Source organism: Spea bombifrons, chromosome 10 (genome assembly GCF_027358695.1).
Source record: "Spea bombifrons isolate aSpeBom1 chromosome 10, aSpeBom1.2.pri, whole genome shotgun sequence".
In the NCBI taxonomy this organism is placed as follows: domain Eukaryota; kingdom Metazoa; phylum Chordata; class Amphibia; order Anura; family Pelobatidae; genus Spea; species Spea bombifrons.
Genome location: NC_071096.1, coordinates 29,935,945 through 29,959,818, shown reverse-complemented (window position 1 = coordinate 29,959,818; position 23,874 = coordinate 29,935,945). Strand labels below are relative to the sequence as shown.

Here is a 23,874-nt window from a genome sequence, read left to right as displayed (position 1 = left end):
ACCAAAAACATGCCTGTTCCAAAAGGCACAGGGCCAAAAGGTGTGGGGGGAAGCACAGGAAGTCAAATTACTCTGCAAACACTCGCAGAAAGGGATCCAGGTCCCGGGAAACACTTCACAAAACAAGTAATACCACATGGGTAAGCCCCTGACCATTAACCATTCGTGATCCACAGGGTTCGAGTGGCAGCAATAAGCGAATGGTCAAACTAGAGACGCTGCAGCCCAATGGCCGTACATGCGCATTAACACTACCGAGCCCTTATGAGACACAGATACATGAGTGTAAAGTAGATGGGGAGTCCAAAAAGCAACCAAGAAATAATTCTTCCAAAAAAAAAAGCCATTCAATATTTACCGACTCCATAGTGGAAAGATGCCTTGAGCTATTTTCATATGAAATCCAGAGTTTCTCTCTCTCCCCCAGAACTGCGGCTATGAAGACTCTGAAACAAGAGAAGGGAGACATTAACATTTGAACTATGTGAAACATTATCATCCGGGACAACAACAAAAATATCAAACGCGCAGGTTTTTGTTGTGATCTATAAATTCACTTAAAGCGAGTATGTAAGAGCACATGTAAGAGCATGCATGAAAGGCTGGGTTACCGTGTGGTAAGGGCTCCCAACATTGTGTAACCACCTATGATGTGTAGATTCCAGAACGAGCAACGAGACATACAACACACAAACACACACACACACATCTCCCAGAGGGGTTCAGTCACCGATAAGGCTGCTGTCCGTCCATTATTATTATTTATTATTATTATCCTCAGGCAGGGCCGGTGGCCTTTATCACCACAGACTTGGGTTTTATTAAACATACTAGCCCTATAGAAAACGCAAACCTCTGAAACCAGTAATCCTAGCGGTTGGCGTTCGGTTTTTGGTCCATCGAAGACCTCTTCGGTCTGCCTGATTCCTGACTTCTACATAAACTGGTACAGGCAATAAGTGAAGGATGCTATAGAAAGCTTTGGTCACAGAGAGTATTTTGGAGAAGCCAGGATGCCTCTTACAGGACGCTGGTATCCAAAAATAATCTCATATTTCGCCTTTGACGGCACGCTTTGGTCTGCCATTCATACGCGAACCTATGACACAGCTTCAGATGATATCGCCCGATGAAGAACGCATACCGACCATCGTCGTTACTTTAGAACCACAACGGAACCGTAAACACAGGAAGTGCAATTTACTCGCACAAAGGGTAATTACGGCCCCAGCCGGGAAGCCATCACAATAGAGGGTATATATTCCCAGTTACAAGGAGGTCTGCAGCCCATAACCCAACACAATCCAAGGTTACAGCATTCACATACTTTTTTATAACCAAATGCAAAGAATTCCACAACTCCAAAATCCTCAGTCGGCTAAAGACGAGCCGGCCGGCCACCGAGCTTTTTGACGTAACGCTTAACGCTATACATTTCTACATTTAACTATATGTGCGTTCAGTGAAGTTAAACAGCAAATAGATCCAGTAGGCACAGCAAGGAGAGAACACGACGTGCTATAATGTTTTATTGAACGGTAAGAGCTTTAAAAGCCGGGGTAGAAACCACAAGACAATTATAAATGTATATTAGAAGCACACAAAGGGTACTCGCTTTATAACGTACTCTATATGCAAGAGCCATTGTGTAACCGAAACGAAGCCGACCTGTAACCAATAACCCCATACCCTCTATTCTGTTGCTATAGCAGCCGTGAAGCAAAAAAAGCTTTTTCTTCTTAAAAAGAACATGTTCAAGGACATAAAAGAGGGAGTGAGAATAATACGTAATGCTCAGGCCTGGAAATTTCCAATTCTCACCAGGACAAACATCCAGCCGATAAGGACAGGTTACACCACAAGCGGCACCCACCTCATGCCCAAGTCACCCCAATGGGGTAAACCAGACTTATCATATCAAGCGTACCAGCGGTAATCATTTTATATTTGCGTGTCTTTAGCTCTCCTTTCGTGGATTTCTCTCCTTCGGTGGTGGCAGTCATAGGAGACGCGGTACGAGAAGCAATGTGAAAGCACACATTTCATGTTTAAGGTGATGTAGAGGACAGTGGCACATAAGCAGCATCCAGATCCACATGCTTCACGTAATCCAGAGGAGCGTCATGAGCTAGCTATAGCAGCCCGATACCAAGTAACATACATAGAACTACAAAGACTTAACCTCTTAACAGCCCTATTTAGTACTTTTTATGCAGGACAGAGCAGGATTAACAAGGTGAAATACCACCTCACGGCTGAGCACATGCACTGTGATGGGGTTGGCAATAACGCAACATAGCGTCAACCCGGCTGTGTGGTCCTTGTACGTTTAGATGTTCTCCTGGTCCAAGAGAAAGCACATTAATCCCTTATCAGACTGTCCTTTGGTAAACAATACAGCAGGTCATCCTTAATCACCCAGACAGACCCTCTGACTCATAAATTCCCTTTCTCCACAAAGGTCCATAAGCAGGACTTCATTGGTATTGCCATCTATTGCCTCATTGGCGCAACGTACATAAAACCCTACGACTTCTTGCAACGGCAGCTTGTAGGCGAACAGTTCTCAGTGCCGCATTACTATATAGATCACATTATTTATAATGCACAGAAAATAGCAGTGAAACGCTCCCTTTGCAAAGGGTGCCAGCCAATCACGAATCCCTCCCGCATTATAAAGATGCACTCAGAATTCCAGTAACCAATGGATATGTATCTTCTCAATTGCCAACATCGCTTCATACAGTATCAAACTTCCCAAATGTGATAAGAATAAACAGAACATCTACACATCCCACAGGTGGCAGGCGCAGTAGGGTGTCCCTCTGCCAATACTCTCCTCCATTTGACATGCAGGGCCACGACGTGGGCACCTGTTTGGCTTGCTGCACCACTTGGGCCATTTCACAGCCAGTATAGAACAAGAAACAAAGGCACAGTCTAATCTGTCCAATGCATGTGCAGAAAAAAAAAGAAAGAAAGAAAGTCCGGCTGAGCCCCCCACCACCCCCAACAGGAAGACGTCTGAATCCTAAATAGAACCAGCTCAAACCGAACAACTATGTCTTTGTTTAAAGAGCCTAGAATCAATTCTTTGGGGCCGTAACAAGTGTATGATTTGTTTGCTGTACAGCGGTAAGAGAAGTTCACGCTGTGAAATAAGTCGGCATTCCATTTGGACATCAAGATTAGGCGATGAATTTCAGGTAATAACCAAACACTGGGCGCTAAAGGTTCCAGCACGTCCCGAATTAAAATTGAGGAAGCAAAAAAAAAAATATAAAAAAAAATAAAGCCATTAATCCTACATGAAAGCTTTGGCTCGCAGTTTAGATGGGTAGATAAAAAGCACCAGGCATGTTTGCCATTGAGGCGTTTATTTACTAAACAGCTGACGGGCATGGTTCACTAAACCATGCACCAAAAACCAGATACCAACAGTTTTGCATAAGGTCACCACCTCAAGGGCCATTAGTAATGAGGGTATAGGGCCCCGGTTATTACCCAGCAATTTTCATAGATGTAAATATGCCTAAATAGCTACTTTACAGGTACAGACACGGCCCACGTTAAGAAAACCTGCAGCTTCTGAAGCGGTTACTTGTTGTTTCAGCATTAATCCTGCCTCACGCTGCAAGCACAGGCCCCAAAACACCGAACTTCTACGTCAAAAGCAAATGCATTCCGAAAACAATGCGAAAGAGCACTCAACGCCACCATTCATCTTAACAGAGCTTCCCAACAACAAGAGAGTGCGTGAAGAAGAAAGCATTTATACAGAACCCTACGTTCTATCACAAACGTGAAATGAATTTGGAAGGCGGATAAAACCCTAAATAATCCCTCTTCTACTTCTCCTGCATTTAAAAGAACATAAATAGGTGAATAATAGGCATGGCCCGCCAGTCCGAGATTAAAAGCCAAAACCCTTTAAGTAAATTGCGTAATCCGTGTAAAGCCGTACATTCGTGTAGATGTAGAGGTTATATGGTCCCGGTGATACGGAGGATCACCCGTTTATGGTCTCTTATTTACCATCTGTCTGGTTTGCAGTATTCAAATGTGATGTAAAAGGTGAACATATTCTACTGCAGATACCATTCTGATAAGCAGCGCCATAAAGCAACATAGTAAAGAATCGTTTGGCAAACAGGAAGTTCCGACTACCATCTGTTTTGAGATGATTTGGTCGGTACAAAAAACATTTGCACCACCCTGTTTACCCCCCGAGCCAGTAGCAAAACGTTTTACTTGTGATATTCCTGCTTGTGAAGAGAGAAACATTGTTTCAGAACGACCTGTGTGCAGGCAGAATGAACGGAGCAAACCCCTCTGACAGATGTGGAGAGCCGTGCGGCTTCTGTAGCCATAACATGAAAGGGACAGGCCACCCACCATACCCACCATGTCCTTATGTTATTTAACACGCAAGGAACGCAGTAAATACGGAGGCTGCCAATGGTATTAAATAATTTGGCGGGCCATTCATTGTCAGAAATGAGAAATGTCACATTACGGAGCTTCCGACCTCAGCTCAGGATACCCCCCAACGTGGTTAGGAAGGTGAAGCCTGTGAGTTAGTGTAGGAAAATAAAGGAACTAAAGCCATAGCCCCGAAAAACTCTTTCCCTGACCTTTCCCTTAGAGTCTTACTATGCATTGCAAGACACTCTACAGAGCCCATAAACAGGCCACATATCATGGACCTGGAGTGTCTTAGGTGTCAAAAAGCCCATTTCATATGAACAAAAGTATCAAAACACACACAACACCATTATGAAGACGCCAATTTATACATTAAAACCGAGCACACACCATGGAATAATCCTGCCGTGTGGACGTGAGTCACAGCGTGTGCAAGCACACCGAGCAATCTGGAAGCTTAGCAACAAGCGCCTGAAAGCAAAGCAACCCAAGAACACGCCAACTCTGAAAAACAGGAAACCAGAGACATGAAACGGCAAGAGAGCGGAGAGGACGGGGTGAACAGGAGTGCACCGGCGCAACGAGAGCGCGCACACACACACACGGCTTGGGTAACAAGCGTCTTTACTAAACAAGCCACGCAACACCCGACCTCGCAAAGCCAAACCTAAGGGACATACTGAGCACAAAAAAATAAATTTTTCCCCTATATTATACAACGTGCAAATTAGTAAAAAAAAAAAAAAAACAACAACATTAAGGGGTCCTAAGGAACCTTATGCCGGAAATCCTTGTTCTGGGCTCAGACATGGAATATTGGAGACCAGTCAGGCCAAGTAATTAAATACACGTATGTCGCAGCTATGGGCCGCACTATGTAAAGAGCAATTTGCTTTTGCCAATATTTTATTATGCCAGTGAGCGGAAACATCTCGCTTTCAGAGCAACCCATCTGCTCCGGGCTAATCACACAAACAGCTCTTATTTGACCAGGGCCCACAGCGCGCAATAACTATGCTTCGAACGCGATCGGCATCCACATAAAACACTCCTCTGTTATACTCAACTTAATAAATTAGTCATACGACCTTGCGATGCGAAATGCACCTTAACCAAAGACAATTCACCAAGACGCTGAGCACACAAGCGCAACGCATGACCGCTGACCTTTGACCCGCAGCAGCTCTGGTTAGGATGTAGATACGGGTGTTCCGTGTAAGATGAAAGAACAGGCAAGGTCCCGGTGTTCTTATGTGCGTGTAACTGCTGCATTGCTGGGCTTTATCTGGATGAGGATTCCTGATAAATGAACCGGGATTCGCATTCCTTGCTTTCTCGCGGTAAGGCTATTGTCCGGAAGCTTCCGTCAGCCTAGCCTCGCGTCACAATACGCAGTTTTGGGTCCAGTTTGCCTGTTCTTGTGAATGTTTTCTGTTCCTTTCATTAAAAATTTTGCATGAAGAAGGTTATAACAAAATATATCAGCAAATCTCTAAACCAGCGTTAGTCTCACAACTACGGCATCATTGTCAGGGTACGAAAGGGGTAGAGGAAAGGAGCAGTATATAGGTTTTGGCTTCTTCGGGTTTGAAAGGTATTGAATGATCCTCAACGATACAAAGTCAGTCTCCACCAGCAACGATTCCAGTTCAAACCGATTAGAACTACTTGCTTTCTGTCACCAACAAAACTATTTGCTTTGCTTTTTGTACAGCGTAAAGGAACCATAAAGGGAAACTGGCAACGTACAATAGCCACAAAAATACTGCATTCCTAGAAGCAACTTCCACCAGACCAGTAAATGAAATCCATTGCGTAACCACAGACACGCATTGTCTAGCTACACCTATGCCGGTGAATATATTTACACCCCACTCCATGCAACACATTAAAAACCAGCCACGGCAACCGGGAACTTTAAACAATTCAGTAGGTTGCACGGTATGTGCAAGAGTTACAGATGACTGGACAGCCACCAAGCTTTTTCCCCCAATCAGTTTTTAAGAGGTTATATAGAGGTTGTATCGGCTAGCGTTCTAGATTGCGAGCAGGGCCCGATGTATCGGCTAGCGTTCTAGATTGCGAGCAGGGCCCGATGGATCGGCTAGCGTTCTAGATTGCGAGCAGGGCCCGATGTATCGGCTCGCGTTCTAGTTGTCATACCCTTTGAATTTATGGACAGTAATAAGCACTTACTGTGTGGAAATTGTTGTACCTATATAAATATATATATTGATATATATTGATGTAATTCCCCTTACACTGCAACCTGCATACTATAGATATATTGAAGATACAGCATAAAATCCAAATGCTGGCTGCTATGGATTAATGCTAGCAACAGGGCCCCTAGTAACACGTGAAATCGGTGAAGGCTACAGACCGATGCTTGTCTCGATAGGGAGAGGTAACACAAGACAAACCCTTCTTAAGGGTGCAATAACCAGCCCTAGCGCATGGCAGGAAACACGCAAGAACAAGCGACTCAAACCCAGGGCCCGGCTCTGCTCATATGCAATGTGGTCAGCTTTCTTAATTAAACACTGGTGGTAGAGGTGGGCAAACCAGCTACAATATGGTGTGAAGACAGGTGCCCACCGCTCAGGAGAGGGAAGCCTGCATGGTCTCCTTGAGGCCTAACGCAAATCGTCAATATGTCACAAAACAAAATACCCCAGATACATAGAAATCAGCAGTACGTTTTTTTCACCAAAACAGCCGTTTGTCTAGTCTTGCATAATAGTCAAGCCACAGAAGACCGCAGGGTTGGGGGGAGGGGGGGTGTTATATATATTTTTTTGAATAGCATTTTTTTTTTTGGCAGACTGTTGTAATGGTTTTCAGCCGTAGCTGATTTGTATAAATCACAGGTTTGCAACTAAAGCATAGAACGCAAGTCTTAGCTCAAGCAACAAAAACGTTTCATGTTCCTACAAAGAAGATTCACCACGGCTGAAAATAGGCCTATAAAAAAAAAAGTTTCCAACTATAAAAGAACCGCTGCCATTCGAAATCAATATCCTCAGAGGCTTATCGGCATTCCCTCTGCTCGCAACCACTGTCTTAAATCTTTGCTTCAGGAACACGGTACAAACTCCCAGCCATATAGTAAGGCAAAGCATTCACACGGTGGCTGTAAGGCTGCTTAATATATTTGGAAACTAGGCTAGCAGTATGTAAATTATGGATAAACTCAGCCTGTAAAGGCAAAGCCAAGATATATTAAAGGCTCGTATCTAAAATAGATCATTTGACAGCGGAACAGAAAAACGTTGAATGAGCAAGATGTCAAAGGTGTGTTAAACATTAAAATACAAAGATTTGCAAGCACTCATCAACCCTCCTCACTAATACTTATATGAGGTTTAAAAATGGCTCAGAAACGGGGGGGGGGGGTGTTGGTGATCCAAGTGTTAAAAACTCATAGATTTCAGATTAAAAGGCCTTGGAGAATCTCGCTTGCTGACTATTCTCCACCATATAATAATCTGGGCTGTAATTCAGGAGGCATGTGACCGGCGAGATATTGTCATAAACCAGCACAACAAAGCTGCTTAGAGGATGATGAAACAGGAAGCGGCCGTTCAGGAAGACCTCAAGCCGTAACATCTTCCCTCCCCTTCGGATATTACATTGTATTATGTGCCACCGAGCTGCTCGGTGTATTATAACGCAGTTGGATAAGGCAATGTAAAGCCAGGGCGCTGTAGGATTTCACAGCCATAGCTGAGAGATGCGGAAACATACCTGCTACATGTAACATATGTACAAACACACATCTATACTACGTCATCACGCACACACAGGCTGAAAAGGCTGATGAATACTGTGGCCAAAGCCAGCAACCTATTCCAGACAATGCCGGATTATTTTACTGTCCATCTCTGTGGCTGGAAATGCGTATTTAAGGCGGAGGGGGGGGGGTTTAAATGATAACAAATGGTGTGTCCTGTCCATAATGCCGTTCCACCTTATCACACACAAACAACCGCAAATCACACATACCTAAAACAAACAGAAGGAATGTTACAGGACTGTTTATAAACGAATGACAATGAAACGTTGTTTTCATGGAACCTCCGCTCATGCGACTTAAACGGGGATTTCCCCAGATCTCCCGCGAATACCGTCATTTGGTCACATTCTGATGTATATTCAGTGGCCACATTTTCCCCAGGAAGGGTAATAATCCCTATCCTGGTTGGATTAACGCAAGCAATTAGAAGATGGCCGAGAGGTGCCAGAGGAGAGGTTTTGTTTAAAAAAGTGTCTGAGGATGATGGGATTGCTTCACACAGAAAACCTAGAAAAATACACTTACCACAAACAAAATAAACCTCCAGTCATCATCACGCAATTGGCATTTATTCAACATCATTGATTTAGACAGCATCAGCATATACCGCAGCGTTGTACAAAGAACAGTACACATCATACAACATATTGGATTTACAGGCCGAGTTTGGGGTACCAGGTCAGCGCACGTCCCCCTCACTTCCTACACCTAGATATGCTTCCAACGCTCTGCTTGTGGATGTAAGATGGGAGGATTTAGTGTTCTGTTTGTGGTTCTAGATTTGCCTACAGCCCACCCAGTTAAGCTACCTAGAACTCGGAGGCCACTAAACTTAGCTTTTAGTATACCTTTAATGTTTTATTCATCATAGTAAGGCCCCAAAAGCCAGGTTTTGGCTCCGTGAAATCATGGAATCATCTGCGCCAGCGCTGCGCTCAGCTCCACATACTGCAGGCTTAAAAGTCCCGGTAACCATAGACACGTAGAACGTGACGGCAGATAAATACAGTCCAGTGCCCATTTTTACTGCTTTAAGAATTTATACCTAAAACCATCCTTTGGTTTAAGCCACAAGCCAATCCATGCATGTTTAAATTACTCTACCGTTTCTGCTGGAAGGCTGCTCTATTTATCTACCACCTTCTCAGTAATTAACTAGGTAACAATGAGCATATCTCACCCCAGCACCTTTCCGACTCGTACCGATTTCTATGGAAAGCTGCCTTCCTGGTTCCAACCAAAACCGTGTTTGTAACTTTGCATCCGTTTCACAGATAAACCCTTTTATGCTAAAGGATTAAGGAGCCTCGAATTGTTATGTTCGGCCTAAAAATCCTGCCTAGACATTCCCAGCCTCGAACACACAAACAATCGCCCGTCCCCTGGTTGCCTTACCGAGGTTGTTCCGCTCCACGGTGGCCGGGTCTCTGCTAGTCCTTAATCCCGGATCCCTAGATGCTGCCTCCCACTGAGCTCAGAGCTGGAGGGGCCGGTGAGGAGGAGGAGGAGGGAGGGAGGGAAAGCCGCGAACTTAAGCATGGAGCTCAGCGCGGCTGCCGCGGCCTGCCTCCCCCTCCTCCCCTCCTCCGGTAACCGGTGGAAGCGCGGGGGGAGGGGAACGGAAAAACCCAAGGAGCGATACTATGTACGACAGTATAACAGGCCGACTGAGGGGACCTAGCCCGACGATTAAAAAAAAAACAAAAAAAAACAGCGAAAAAACCGGACAGCGGTGGCGGTTAACGTCCAGCAATAAAGGGCAAAAAAAAATCCACGACCGTGTGACCGGATGAAGAAGCCTTTGCACAGCAAGGGGCGGTAACCGGACGCACTGGTAGTACAGCGAAAACACGAGAATATGAGGCAGGCCTTGGTATGTCCTGCTTGGCTAACGAGGAGTCTATCGGTGGCGGCGTTGCCCCCTCAGAGGCCGCTCCCGCGCGCGTCACCGGTGCCTTCCATCGCGAATCGCTTCCACGCGCCCTTTGACTCCCTCGAGGCGCGCTCCCAGTGCGCGAAATAAACTGGCGACGTGACGCGCCCTGTGATTGGTCGAAGAACCAACTACAGTCTGCCTCGAGCGTAGCAATTGGCTGAAACCAATCCAGGTGATGACATAGCCAGAATCAGGGATGGGCGGTGATAACACGAAAGGGGGCGGGCACAGCTGCCATTTGTCCCATTGCCGCGGCTTGTGTTGTCGTGCGCTCTAAAGTTCTAAACACAGAGCAAAGTTTAATACATATTAGTGTAAGCACTTTAGTATATTCGAGTAAGAGTATTTTACTTTGTTCTCTTTGCATTTAAAGTTCCAAAGAAATAACACCCCTTTTCCTTGTAAATATGCAACAGCACTGGAGACACTTTATTTTTATACAGCGTCAGATGACAGTGGAGTCTCTAGTGTATAAAGCTTTGTTTTGTTTGCTGGGGTGACATTTGCAGAAAGGGGCAGGATGATTTATACTTGATCCCTATTGGCCAGTTGCTAAATGTCATCTTGTGACAAGAAGGGGTCTAATTGGCTGGTCCCTCCATGTTTGAACGTAGAGGCTTTACATCTCCTCATCTTAGTAAATGTATCTTTACTATACCATATATATATATATATATATATATATATATATATGTATATATATGTATATATATATATATATTGCCTAATGCAAATCGTCAATATGTCACAATATATATATATATATATATATATATATATATATATATATATTTGCTATGGTACTCAAGCTCATGCTGCTGTTGCTGGGCATCCTACATGATTGATAGTAAAGCAACTACCCCTTATTTATATATGGTATATATATATATATATGGCTTTTGTTAAGCTAAGCCTAATGGTTGGCCCAGTCCGCATCTTTTTGGCTGAGCCCAGCAGAAGTGGTAGAGGTAAATACAGTGAGGGAGCGTAAGCATGCATGGGATAGACATACAACTCCTGAATCTAAGACAAGACCAACTACTGATTAAGGTCTGAGTCTTTACATTAGGAAAAACAAGCAGACTAGACGGGGGCCAAATGGGGCTGATCTGCCGGCAAGTTCTGTGTTTCTGTATCACTACAAACAGACAAAGGTAATGTAAACTGTAAGCTCTTCAGACAAGTGTCTTTTAGCTTTCCTTGTGTATTTTTTGTAACATTCTTTGTGATTTGACACTTAAAACTTTAGCTGAGTTTGGTACGGCAAGTTACCAAATTTCAAAAGAATTGTTGGAACAACTCCTGAAAAGGGGCAGCTTGTTCCTGCGCACCCGCCATATTTCGGTTTGCCGTTCTTAACGTCTTCGCTTTCCTTCCTGTTTTTCTCCTTAGCTGCACGCAACCCGCTCGGATGTGACCTTATCCTTCCAGATAGTGTGAGTTGGCTTTTAAATAGTAATTCTGAAGTTTAGAGCGCCCCCTGCCATTCATCCAAAGGACAGACATTTTTTCCAGTACTATAATATAATATATATAGAATGTGTACCGTATATATGTACAGTATATGTACCATATATATCTATACAGTATATGTACCGTAGATACAGTATATATATAGGTATAGGTGCACGCCCAAGGGGTCCAAGGGCTGCGAGTTACAGATGACGGACAGCTGGTCGACTCCCAGGTATGTAAAGGATATCACACCGTTCTCGGGGCACCTGGCTAAATCAATGTATAGGTGAAGTTGCTGCCGGGGCAGTTTAACTGCAGTGGGACAGGGAAATTTAACCTTTACGTCTGGGCAGGGATGTAATAATTCAATAACTCAGTCTGAGCTCCTTACTCCGTGTGCTACTTAAGACCGGTCCTGCAGCACCGGTTACTTTATAATACAAGTCAGGACAGATTCTCCTTCCTAACAGAACCCGAAAAACAAGCTCCGGGTCGGAACACGGCATACTGTGTCATTACCGCAAATTATGAAATGGGGCAGAATGCGGGGCACCTTAAATACCTTCACACATCACACTCGCCTTATACGACACCGCAGAGATCACACATGCCAAGGAGATCCTGGCTGTCAGGACTCAGTTTGGGTAGGAGCCCATGCACAGGGGATACTTGGGGTTCAGTATGTAACCCACGGTGCATGATTATGCAAACAAAGACACCACAAACAGAAATCGAGGTAATGCAGTGTATTTATGTATATAACAGGACCAGCAAATAAGGGTAATACAGTCTAAGCAAGTAACCGGACGTATGGCAAAATAAAATACAGGTAGTAAGTCTTTTGGCAGGGAGCCCGCTTGGAAGGGCGCGACAGACAGAGAGCCCGCTTGGAAGGGCACAAAAGCAGGGAGTCCACAAAAGCAGGGAGTCCACTTGGAAGGGCACAAAAGCAGGGAGTCCACTTGGAAGGGCACAAAAGCAGGGAGTCCACTTGGAAGGGCACAAAAGCAGGGAGTCCACTTGGAAGGGCACAAAAGCAGGGAGTCCACTTGGAAGGGCACAAAAGCAGGGAGTCCACTTGGAAGGGCACAAAAGCAGGGAGTCCACTTGGAAGGGCACAATCGCAGGGAGTCCACTTGGAAGGGCACAATCGCAGGGAGTCCACTTGGAAGGACACAATCGCAGGGAACCAGGCACAGTACAGGTGCAGAGCCACAGCAGGAACGTCCATAGACTTCAATACAAAGGCCCTGACTGAAGGGCAGGTTCATAAAGGCAGGGCAATCCAGGTAACAAGGCCCAGCTGGATGTATGGCCTAGGGCTCAACCCAGGTAACAAGGCACACCTGATCCTAGTAATGAGTTCTGACTGCTCCAGAGGGCAGAGGGTGGCCACTAGTGGTAGCAGAGTTAAATGCCACAGGTATGAAAAAGCCATGGTTCAGGCAGCGAAAAAGTGGTTCCTGACACAGGCGGAAAGTTAGAAACGTGTCCTTATCACCATAGCAACCAAAAAGATGCTCCTGCTAGCTGGACCATTCTGTTGGTTGCTATGGAGATAAGACTCCTTTTTTTATACTGCATCACAGTCACTTTTTATACATCCTTTTACAGCAATCTCTATAGCTCCCTGCCCTGTACTCTGAATTATTAGCACTTTGCGTCAGTGCCTTGGCTGTCTCATAGGCAGAAACAGTCGGCCCCATCTATACTGCCTGTTTTACCTGATTTAGAGGCTCAGACCTTAATCGGTCGTTGGTCTCATCTTAGATTCAGGAGCCGTATCCCTGTCCCATGCGTGTTTACATTCCCTTACTGTATGACCTCTACCACTTACCATTGGAGGCTGTTCCATCTATCTACCACCCTTTCAGTAAAATAAAACTTCCTTACATTACATCTATAGCATGAACCCATTCTATCACCATCAGATAATATAATTATCTATAGGGATACCACAATGCTATGGGCCAGATGACCAACGTGGCACCCATAGGGTTATAAGATGTGCGCGTTTTGTTGATTTACTGTAAAGTGAAAAAACTGTTAAAATGGGCTATATTTTACAGATCACTTTTATACGTGAATCTAATATTATGTACGGATCCTCTACATATGGGAAGCATTTTCTGCATAAATATTATCTCTCCATTCCTATTCCATTATAATCCTGTACATTGCATTTTTTTATATACCCTCCTTTATTGGCAGGTACATATTATTCTTTTGTATTATTATTGTTTTAATTATTGTAATTATTTGTATTATTATTATTATAATGTTATTTGTATTATTATTTGTATTATTATTATTAGATTTATATAGCGCTGTGTTTGTTACATTAGTTTAGATTGGGAATAATTATATAGGAATTATATAGGATAATACGCGTGACGTATCTAGAAATATAAAACGTAATATATCAGGCGTTGTATAAGTGTTTGCATAACAGCAAATTATATATGTATGTTGTGGTGTTACGGGGCCCGGCTCCAGTGATTGACAGGTGTGGGGGCGGGGTTTAGGCCGGTTGTTGGTGGGTGTGTCCTCACGGATACAGTGAGTGCTGGGATATTTAGGCCGCGCTGAGGCCTCGGCGTGCTGCTTAGGATAGGGCCCTCGAATGGGCTCTTTGCTTCTGGCCCTACGGGGTCGCCTTGCCGGGCCAGCCTGGTGCCTGCGCTCGGCACGGAGCACGGGATGGGTGTGGAAGAGCAGCGGTTCGGAAGGCGGAATCCTTCAGGTACCGGCGGCCCCGGGGTGCAAATGCTGGTGTGACAGACCTTGCCGGGGGCAAATACAGGTGTCACCAGGGCAATTGTAGGTGTGGCAGGGACTATGACCAAAGCAAATGCGGTTTCACGTCGGGTGTGGGCCCGGTGCGGCCCTCGTTCATGTCTCCTGGTTCTGGTTCAAAATAGTTTAGAAACTGCCTACATGTGTGTTTGGATATGTAGTGTATATGTTTGTATGTGTAAGCATGCATGTGTAGCTTGTATGTGCGTGTGAGCATGCATGTGTAGCTTGTATGTATGTGAGCATGCGTGTGTAGCTTGTATGTATGTGAGCATTCGTGTGTGGCTTGTATGTATGTGTGAGCATGCATGTGTAGTATGTATGTGTGAGCATGCATGTGTAGCATGTATGTGTGAGCATGCATGTGTAGCATGTATGTGTGAGCATGCATGTGTAGCATGTATGTGTGAGCATGCATGTGTAGCATGTATGTGTGAGCATGCATGTAGCTTGTATGTATGCGTGAGCATGTGTGTGTAGCTTGTATGTATGCGTGAGCATGCGTGTGTAGTTTGTATTATGCGTGAGCATGCGTGTGTAGTTAGGATGTATGCATGAGCATGTGTGTGTGTGTAGCTTGTATGTATGCATGAGCATGTGTGTAGCTTGTATGTATGCGTGAGCATGTGTGTGTAACTTGTATGTATGCGTGAGCATGTGTGTAGCTGGTATGTGCGTGCGAGCAGGCGTGTGTAGCGTGTATGTGCGTGCGAGAAGGCGTGTGTAGCGTGTATGTGCGTGCGAGCAGGCGTGTGTAGCGTGTATGTGCGTGTGTAGCTTGTATGTGTGAGCAGGCGTGTGTAGCTTGTATGTGTGTGTGAGCAGGCGTGTAGCTTGTATGCATGTGTGAGCATGCGTGTGTAGCTTGTATCTTTGTGTGAGCATGCGTGTAGCTTGTATGTATGCGTGAGCATGCATAAGTAGCTTGTATGTGTGCGTGAGCATGTGTGTAGCTTGTATGTGTGAGCAGGCGTGTGTAGCTTGTATGTGCCTGTGAGCAGGCGTGTGTAGCTTGTATGTGCGTGTGAGCAGGCGTGTGTAGCTTGTATGTGCGTTTGAGCAGGCATGTGTAGCTTGTATGTGCGTGTGAGCAGGCATGTGTAGCTTGTATGTGCGTGTGAGCAGGCGTGTGTAGCTTGTATGTATGTGTGAGCATGCGTGTGTAGCTTGTATGTGCGTGTGAGCATGCGTGTGTAGCTTGTATGTGCACGTGAGCAGGCGTGTGTAGCTTGTATGTATGTGAGCATGCATGTGTAGCTTGTATGTATGTGTGAGCATGCGTGTAGCTTGTATGTATGTGTGAGCATGCGTGTAGCTTGTATGTATGTGTGAGCATGCGTGTGTAGCATGTATGTATGCGTGAGCATGTGTAGCTTGTATGTGTGAGCAGGCATGTGTAGCTACACGCCCGCTTACACGCACATACAAGCTACACACGCCTGCACATGTGTGAGCAGGCGAGTGTATTCTGTATGTGCGTGTGAGCAGGCGTGTGTAGCTTGTATGTGCGTGTGAGCGGGCGTGTAGCTTGTATGTATGTGTGAGCATGCATGTGTAGCTTGTATGTGCGTGTGAGCATGCATGTGTAGCTTGTATGTGCGTGTGAGCAGGCGTGCGTAGCTTGTATGTATGTGAGCATGCATGTGTAGCTTGTATGTATGTGTGAGCATGCGTGTAGCTTGTATGTATGTGAGCATGCGTGTGTAGCTTGTATGTATGCGTGAGCATGTGTAGCTTGCATGTGTGTGTAGCTTGTATGTGTGAGCACGCGTGTGTAGCTACACACGCCCGCTTACACGCACATACAAGCTACACACGCCCGCACATGTGAGTAAGCGAGTGTATTCTGTATGTGCGTGTTAGCAGGCGTGTGTAGCTTGTATGTGCGTGTGTACCTTGTATGTGCGTGTGAGCGGGCGTGTGTAGCTTGTATGTGCGTGTGAGCGGGCGTGTGTAGCTTGTGTGAGCGGGCGTGTGTAGCTTGTATGCATGCGTGTGTGAGCATGCATGCGTGTGTGAGCGTGCATGTGTAGCTTGTATGTGAGCCGGCATGTGTAGTTTAGGTGTGTGTGCATGCGCACTTGGAGGGAGGTGTGATGGGTGTTAATACAGGAGTTTGCTGATCTGTATTTTGTCCACAGTAAGGTTGAGCGATCGTTACATTTTGACTCTTTTCTAGTGCATGCAGCTCGTGGTGTTCGTAGTCATGTTTGAGTTACACGTGTCGACAAATACACAAAACCAACATTATCCGTCTCTTCTCCATCACAACATTTCTTCCACGTTTCTATAATCAACTCAATAAAATGTCTGTTTTTAAATCGCCCGCGCTAGGTAATGTTTGCTTCTCCAGCGGCCATTTTTTTTCCTTAACAATCGAATTGTTGATTTTTGTTGTGCAGAATTTGCTGTTTCGGAGGATTTCTCCCATATGTCACGGAGCTTGCGGATTATTAATTAAACGCCACCTGATTCAAGACCCCCTGCGGCTCTGGAGGCTATTGGGTTAATATGCTTTTGTTTATTTGTAAACATTTCTTGATTGTCTTGTTTTGATCCTGTGTGTAAAATATATACAATGTACGTTTGCGTGTAAAATGTGCGTGTGCGTGTAAAATATATAATATTTATTTATACTTTTCGTTCTAGGGGGCATTAATTATTTCAGCACTTCTCATTCAAAAAGAAAAGGAAATCAGAATGAAGGTTCGAAAGGGAAGAGTCCGCCGGAAGACGAAGGTACGATGCGTTAACCGTTAGCGCAAGATGCCGTGCTGCTGTGGCGTGTTGCATTAAGGGTTAGTGGCCCCCGGCATATGTTTGAGGGCCTCTTTCAGACAGTTCTGCTGTTGCGTGACTGTCGGTATTTTGCGCTGCGCAGACTGCCGCCTTTAATGCCGACCATTCTCATCTCTTGTTCTAGAGGAGAAGAAGCGCCGCGAGAGGGAGGATCAGATGTACCGCGAGCGCCTACGGACTCTCTTCATCATCGCCGTGGCCATGAGCTTGCTCAACTCCTTAAGCAGCAGCGGAGGAAACATCTCTTGGAATGACTTTGTGAATGAAATGCTGGCCAAGGGCGAGGTGATGCGAGTGCAGGTTGTCCCGGAGAGCGACGTGGTGGAGATCTACCTGTATCCTGGCGCTGTGGTTTTCGGAAGGCCTGTGAGTTGGACGACGTCACTCAGAAACTCCACGTTTTCCTTAAAATGCGTCTCTCTAAAGTGTCTCTCGTTGCTCTCTCCAAAAAACAGCGCCTGGCACTCATGTACAGAATGCAGGTGGCCAACATAGACAAGTTCGAGGAGAAGCTGAGAGCGGCTGAGGATGAGCTGAAGATTGATGTGAAGGATCGTATCCCGGTCTCTTACAAGCGCACTGGCTTTTTTGGAAAGTACGAAACGTCTTTCCTTCCACCCCCTGGATCCCCGTAGCAGGTCCCTAGAAACATTCTCACCCTATACCTGCGTTCTTAGACGTTGTTAAAGGAGCGGGCCTTTTAAAGAATGCTTCAGGGATTCCTTTTCTAGCAGTCCTGATATTTGGCGATTTTATTCTTTTAATGAAAGATATTAATTTTGAAACATAATCGCACTAAGATTTAGTGATTTTATTTTTTTTAAGGAAAGCGGTCACTGAGATATTCACTACTCATTTATTTTCTGTAACATTTACACTTCGTTCACTATTAAAGCTCCTTTTAGCACAGCACTTAACGGAACGTTGTTTGACAGCTGAGGACCTTTAAAATTCATGTGCTTTTGCCCCGTGTCCTGCATTGTGCAGCCGGGATATGGGAGTAACGTTTTTTCGTTGATCATACTATACTTGGTGCAAAAATAGCTAGAATCAAAGGGACCGTTTCTCAACAGGAAAATATACCAAGTTTTGAAACAAAAATAAATAGCTGCTTACGGGTAAATCGCTTAAGAGGCCAGCAATGTTACATGTAATACAAGCACCTTACTACCTGTTAAGCATGTGATTTGTTCTTAGTTACTCGCAGTGCTGTATAGTTTAATTTATATTGTCCCAAATCTGTTCTTGCAATTCAACAGTGCCCTTTATTCCTTGGGTATGGCAGCAGTTGGCGTGGCTATCTTGTGGTACATATTCCGCTTGGCTGGGATGGCTGGTCGTGAAGGTGGCTTCAGTGCCTTTGTGAGTTGAGTGCTGCGAGACGGCCGAGGTTTGGGGCTTTACCGTTCCCTTTCATACAAAACATTTAAGTGCAGACGGATAATTGCTGTTGACCTTGACTAATTTAGAGCTGTGGTGATCAGACGGGTGTTCAGGTGAAGCCGTCGGCTTCTGCGTTAACTGTTCGGAGCCTTCGAGTGCCAGATGCCTGAGCAACACCCTTTAAATATGGATATTGTAAATGACCCACCTTTCTTTCATCACCTTGACCTTCTTGCATTTACTTGCAGGACTGGTTTGTGGGATCAGCTCGATGACTGCTTACGTTTGAAACCTTTTAGGCCAGTTACAGTAATCCAATAAAACAAGGCAGATGGCGTAGCGTGCTAGCGTAGTGACAGCCTGTCGTTATCAATGCAGTGCATGCCTTTGTGTTGGAGAAGTGGTGGGTTACTAATTAAAAGTCGAATCGTTAGGCTTTCCGCCGGTAGCTGATGGGTTTGTCGTATATTGTTGGATTCCATTGGTTTTTTTATTCGTTACCCCTTCATATCTCCAGAACCAGCTGAAGATGGCCCGTTTCACCATTGTGGATGGGAAGTCTGGGAAAGGGATCAGCTTTAAGGATGTTGCTGGGATGCACGAGGCCAAGATGGAGGTCAAAGAGTTTGTGGATTATTTAAAGGTAAATTTTGACCTAAAAAGTGGGCAAAGGGACTTGAAACCTGATTTGTAACCAGTACAGGGTTAACACCCTGGCAGGTCCTGAGTTCCAGCACCAGCACACCTGGGGCAACTAATGAAGCCCTTGATTAGCTGCATCAGGTGTGTTTGCATGTTTTGCGAGGGATTCTGTCCAGGGGGTTGAATGATTTTGAGACTGGAGAAGTCAAAGTCTGTACATTTTGACAATAAACCTGATTTGGAATAGGGGTTGAATTATTTTGATTGTCATTGTGTGTGTATAAAATATATGCTCGCACGCATCTCTACTACCATCTTGTGGCAGTGAGGCAGCATGCTGGTCTGAGACTCATTGAGGGATTAGAGACTAAGGTTTCTTGTCATTATGGAGTGGAGGGTTACTGACTGGTGAGCGGCGTTGGAATAATTATAGAAAGCAGACTGTCTACGAGTGGACCCAAACTAGCCAGACGCACAATGTATTCTCTCTATCCAGATCATCATAATACTGCAATTTATTTTCCAGAGCCCAGAACGCTACTTGCAGCTTGGAGCCAAAGTGCCAAAAGGAGCCCTTCTCCTCGGACCCCCTGGCTGTGGAAAGACTCTGTTAGCCAAGGCAGTAGCCACCGAAGCTCAAGTACCCTTCCTGGCCATGGCTGGCTCTGAGTTTGTGGAGGTGATAGGAGGTAAGCTATCAAATGCCATAGACAAATATTGCACCGGAAACAGCTGACGTCCTGTCCCTTGCGCATGGATAAACATGCATCTTTTCTCTGGATTTCTTTTAAAACGTGGGGTACACATATGTAGGTCACAAAAATAAAATCTGAAGTTTGTTGAGTAGTATTAAATATCTGCTTTATGTACGTTAATACACTGGCAGCTTTAAATCTATTAATCATTTTGTATTAGGCCTAGGAGCTGCCCGAGTGCGCAGTCTGTTTAAAGAAGCACGTGCCCGAGCCCCTTGCATTGTCTACATAGATGAGATTGATGCCGTAGGGAAGAAGCGTTCCACCAACATGTCAGCGTTTTCCAACACTGAGGAGGAGCAGACACTCAATCAGCTGTTAGTGGAGATGGACGGTGAGTGGGCCACTTCCATATACTGACATTATTACAAGTCAAACCGCTACAGCATAGGAGAACCTATATATTGCAAAGAATACAAAGAAATGCTTTATAAGCATGCAAATAAATATCTCAAGATTAGATCTTTTTGGTTCATCCCCAAATATCCTGTATTTCATTTTCTGTGACGGCTTTACTTTGCTAGACATTTCCAATTTGTCCGCTTCTATTCTGCTGCAGGCATGGGTACCACCGACCATGTTATAGTTCTCGCCTCTACAAACCGAGCTGACATACTGGACAATGCCTTGATGAGGCCGGGAAGACTGGACAGGCACATTTTTATTGACCTCCCCACACTACAGGTGAGGAGACATTTAAGGCTGGCTTTTAGGTCGCTTAAAGCTTCATAAGGTTGGTGGTTTCCATACTGACTTGCTGATCTATAATTCAGGAGAGGAGGGAGATCTTTGAACAGCACCTAAAGATCTTGAAGCTGACGCAGCCTGGAACGTTCTACTCTCAGCGCCTGGCTGAGCTGACCCCGGGATTCAGTGGTACTGGAGAAAGGCTTCTCTCCGTAGTGTTTCTATGTCATAGCATGTCATGGTTATTGGGGGGCACTGGATGCAAATCTCCATCAAATTCCTTCCATCTGTCTTTCCCTTAGGAGCGGATATTGCCAACATTTGCAACGAAGCTGCTCTGCACGCAGCGCGCGAGGGATACCAGGCTGTAGATACCTTCAACTTTGAGTATGCTGTCGAGCGAGTGATTGCAGGTTGTTAAAAACTTTGACATGTACCTGACAAACAGTAATGCACCTACTATAAATGTTTAACCCCTTCACAACAAAGCCCGTACATGTACAGGTTCACAATGCATTGACCTTAATGGGTTTAAGGACAACCCCTTGTCCTTAAGAGGTTAATACGTGTCTGGGTTTATGTAAGGGTTTTAGTTTTCTACCTTATTTTATTTGAGCAAGGACACCGATTTCATATGCCATCAGTGTGTCGAGGCTGCTAGAAATCCTTCCTAGTAAGGTTAAATTCCTCAAACTTTCCTAAACCAGTGACTGATTGAAAGTAGAAGATAATTCAGAGTTTATTTATGATGTTTTACTCTCTTTAAGGACCTTTTGATTAGACTATGAATATTTTTCCCAATTCCATTAATAAGTATCTTGACGTTCTCTCTGATTGTCTTTCTGTATACAGGGCCAAGCAGTTATATCCCTAATACTCTCTGTAAGAAGTATCAGATTATGCGGGGGTAGATCCTGTGGCATTTCAGAGTCCCTGATTGTATTAGAGAGAACATGGAATTCCGTTAAAGCCGTTTTACTGGAATTGCCACAGCGAATCACATTGATTGGTGGCTTTTATAAGGAACGGAAACAAATCTTTAAATACTTGCAGGGATTATTAGGTCGGGCAAACAGGGCATTTATATTTGCCTACACGTTGCCTCGCTGCTTCATAATCCAATCAAAGGGAAACGTATCATTTTTCCACTCAACTAAAATGAACAGTCATACTTTTCCACCGATGACTGGTTAATAATTTAATAACGCTGATAAAATTCACAAATACATTTGAGCTGCTGGATGCTGCAAACCTTCGCAAAAGGTATTTTACATAAAGATCATTTTTGAATGTGTTTATCACTTGCCGCTAACTGTATTGAGGACTGTGGACAGTCCTGTGTAAGAAAAAAGCACATTTAAACTATATGAATAGGTAAGCTATAATGTATTGTTTCGGACCCTCTGCTCGTAGATTTGTATTCATGTGATTTGACTGTTGCATGTTTAATCTGAGCAGGAACCGCCAAGAAGAGCAAGATCATGTCAAAGGAGGAGAGGCGCGTGGTCGCTTTTCACGAATCGGGCCATGCTCTTGTGGGCTGGCTGCTGGAACACACTGAGGCTGTGATGAAGGTAGATCCCTTTGCTTGTCAATTGACTTAATTCAGACGTGGGAATACCGATTGATTGTACCGTCGGACCAGCATCCATGTCTTTGCTAAAATCATTAAGCTTCATAAGAAATAACGCCGGTAATGGTTTGTACCCCACGCAGGTATCTATTGCACCACGGACAAACGCTGCTCTGGGATTTGCGCAGATCCTGCCAAGGGAGCAGTTCCTATTCACCAAAGAGCAGCTGTTTGAGAGGATGTGCATGGCTCTTGGAGGCAGGGTGTCTGAGGCCGTCACCTTCAATAAAGTCACCACAGGTAATGGATGGGATGGTGTCCTGTCATACCTGTTTACTGGGGCTCCGCCAGGCGGAGGTAAACAAACCTTGGGGTTCATAATCCTGTGGAAGCAAGAATGTAGCCAGTACTGGTGTTTTACAGATGTGGAGCGATGAGAATTTTCTCGGCTTAGGGATTGTTGGATGTCAATGTAAACAGAAGCTAACTTTGCCCTTTTGTCTATTTTGAATACAGGTGCTCAAGATGACCTGAGGAAGGTGACACGAGTGGCGTATTCTATGGTGAAGCAGTATGGCATGGTGGCGAGTATTGGGCAGGTATCCTTTCCCGATAGTGAATCCACAGTTGGAATTGGTAGACGACCGTTCAGTCAGGGGCTGCAGGAAATGATGGACTACGTGAGTATCAGAAACTGAGATTTAAGTCAGAGCGGCTATTACAATGACACAGATTTCATGTGATCTACTGAACGGGAATAGGGGGTGCTGAGCCGTAAAGCTGTCAGTTTTCTGGAGTAATTTATTTTGGTGTTCAAGCATCCCCCTCTTTTGGTGGTTCAGGGTGCAGGAGGTCTGGTAGGCCTGGACAGATTTGATGACTAGGTTTGTTCAGAGATGAAGTCCTTCCAATGTTTTTACTTTCTTGTCCTCTTCAATCCTAGGAAGCCAGGCTACTTGTCTCCTCCGCTTACAGACGCACAGAGAAACTTCTGGAGGAAAACCGGGACAAGCTACTGGCGGTAAGCAGTTTCTCTCCTTTTTGATTTTTTTATTGATCTACGTTATGCGATTTCAATGGATTGTTTATCTCCGACCACACAATGCTTCACTCTTTTCCATCTTTGTCCAGCTGGCCAATGCATTGTTGGAGAGAGAAGTCATAAACTATGATGACATTGAAAAGCTAATTGGACCACCTCCCCATGGCCCTAAGAAAATGATTGCCCCTCAGAGCTGGATTGAAGCTGAGAAGGACAAACAGGATAATGGAGAAGATGAGCCTCGCCAGCGGCCACGTCCAAAAATTGAGGAAGAAGATTTAAACCTGACGCCTCCCTGATATCAGAAGACTGAACTGTAATTCGAAAAGCACTTAGCAGGGCACAATGACCCCCGCCAGACATTTAATCTCCTTGGAGAGGGTGTTGGCTAATCCAAAGAGGCTTTCAGAATATATCTATATTTATATTGTTCCCTTCTAGACAAAAATACCCCCCCCCAAAAAAAAAAACACTATAAAAAAGGACTTGACACCTTTACCTATAAGGCTGTTGGGAATAAAACAATGCTCAAGATGCTGTAAACTGCACGGGGTGGATAAAAGTATGTCTGCGATGGAGATGTCA

At 44.9% G+C, this 23,874-nt stretch overlaps 2 protein-coding genes across 3 annotated transcripts in view; one reads left to right on the top strand and one right to left on the bottom strand.

Moving 5' to 3' along the window:
* Window positions 1-9,920, bottom strand: part of ANKRD11 (ankyrin repeat domain containing 11) — a 51,537-nt gene extending 41,617 nt beyond the window's left edge. The window contains exons 1-2 of one of the 2 annotated variants that reach the window (XM_053449476.1): window positions 9,617-9,919; window positions 359-446 (exon numbers count right to left, since the gene is read on the bottom strand). The gene's annotated coding sequence lies outside the window, so the exon portion shown is untranslated. Of the gene's footprint in view, window positions 1-358; window positions 447-9,616 lie in introns of both variants that reach the window. The other variant, XM_053449477.1, reaches the window with a different exon arrangement.
* Window positions 9,921-14,141: 4,221 nt separating this feature from the next.
* SPG7 (SPG7 matrix AAA peptidase subunit, paraplegin) lies at window positions 14,142-23,722 on the top strand. The gene is made up of 17 exons (XM_053448744.1): window positions 14,142-14,355; window positions 16,811-16,913; window positions 17,058-17,147; window positions 17,332-17,573; window positions 17,663-17,802; window positions 18,467-18,569; window positions 19,108-19,233; window positions 19,759-19,921; window positions 20,148-20,321; window positions 20,547-20,671; window positions 20,761-20,863; window positions 20,977-21,087; window positions 22,133-22,248; window positions 22,391-22,547; window positions 22,764-22,927; window positions 23,191-23,268; window positions 23,379-23,722. The coding sequence occupies exons 1-17, from the start codon at window positions 14,236-14,238 to the stop codon at window positions 23,586-23,588; spliced, it is 2,325 nt and encodes a 774-aa protein (XP_053304719.1). The 5' UTR covers window positions 14,142-14,235; the 3' UTR covers window positions 23,589-23,722.
* Window positions 23,723-23,874: the final 152 nt, after the last annotated feature.

Bases quoted from the DNA above. Each gene is read 5' to 3' on its own strand.
- SPG7 (XM_053448744.1), top strand. From the start codon at position 14,236: ATGGGCTCTTTGCTTCTGGCCCTACGGGGTCGCCTTGCCGGGCCAGCC. The intron at 14,356-16,810 runs GTACCGGCGGCC...TTTGTTGTGCAG, and splicing joins CGGAAGGCGGAATCCTTCAG to AATTTGCTGTTTCGGAGGAT. The intron at 17,148-17,331 runs GTACGATGCGTT...CTCTTGTTCTAG, and splicing joins GAGTCCGCCGGAAGACGAAG to AGGAGAAGAAGCGCCGCGAG.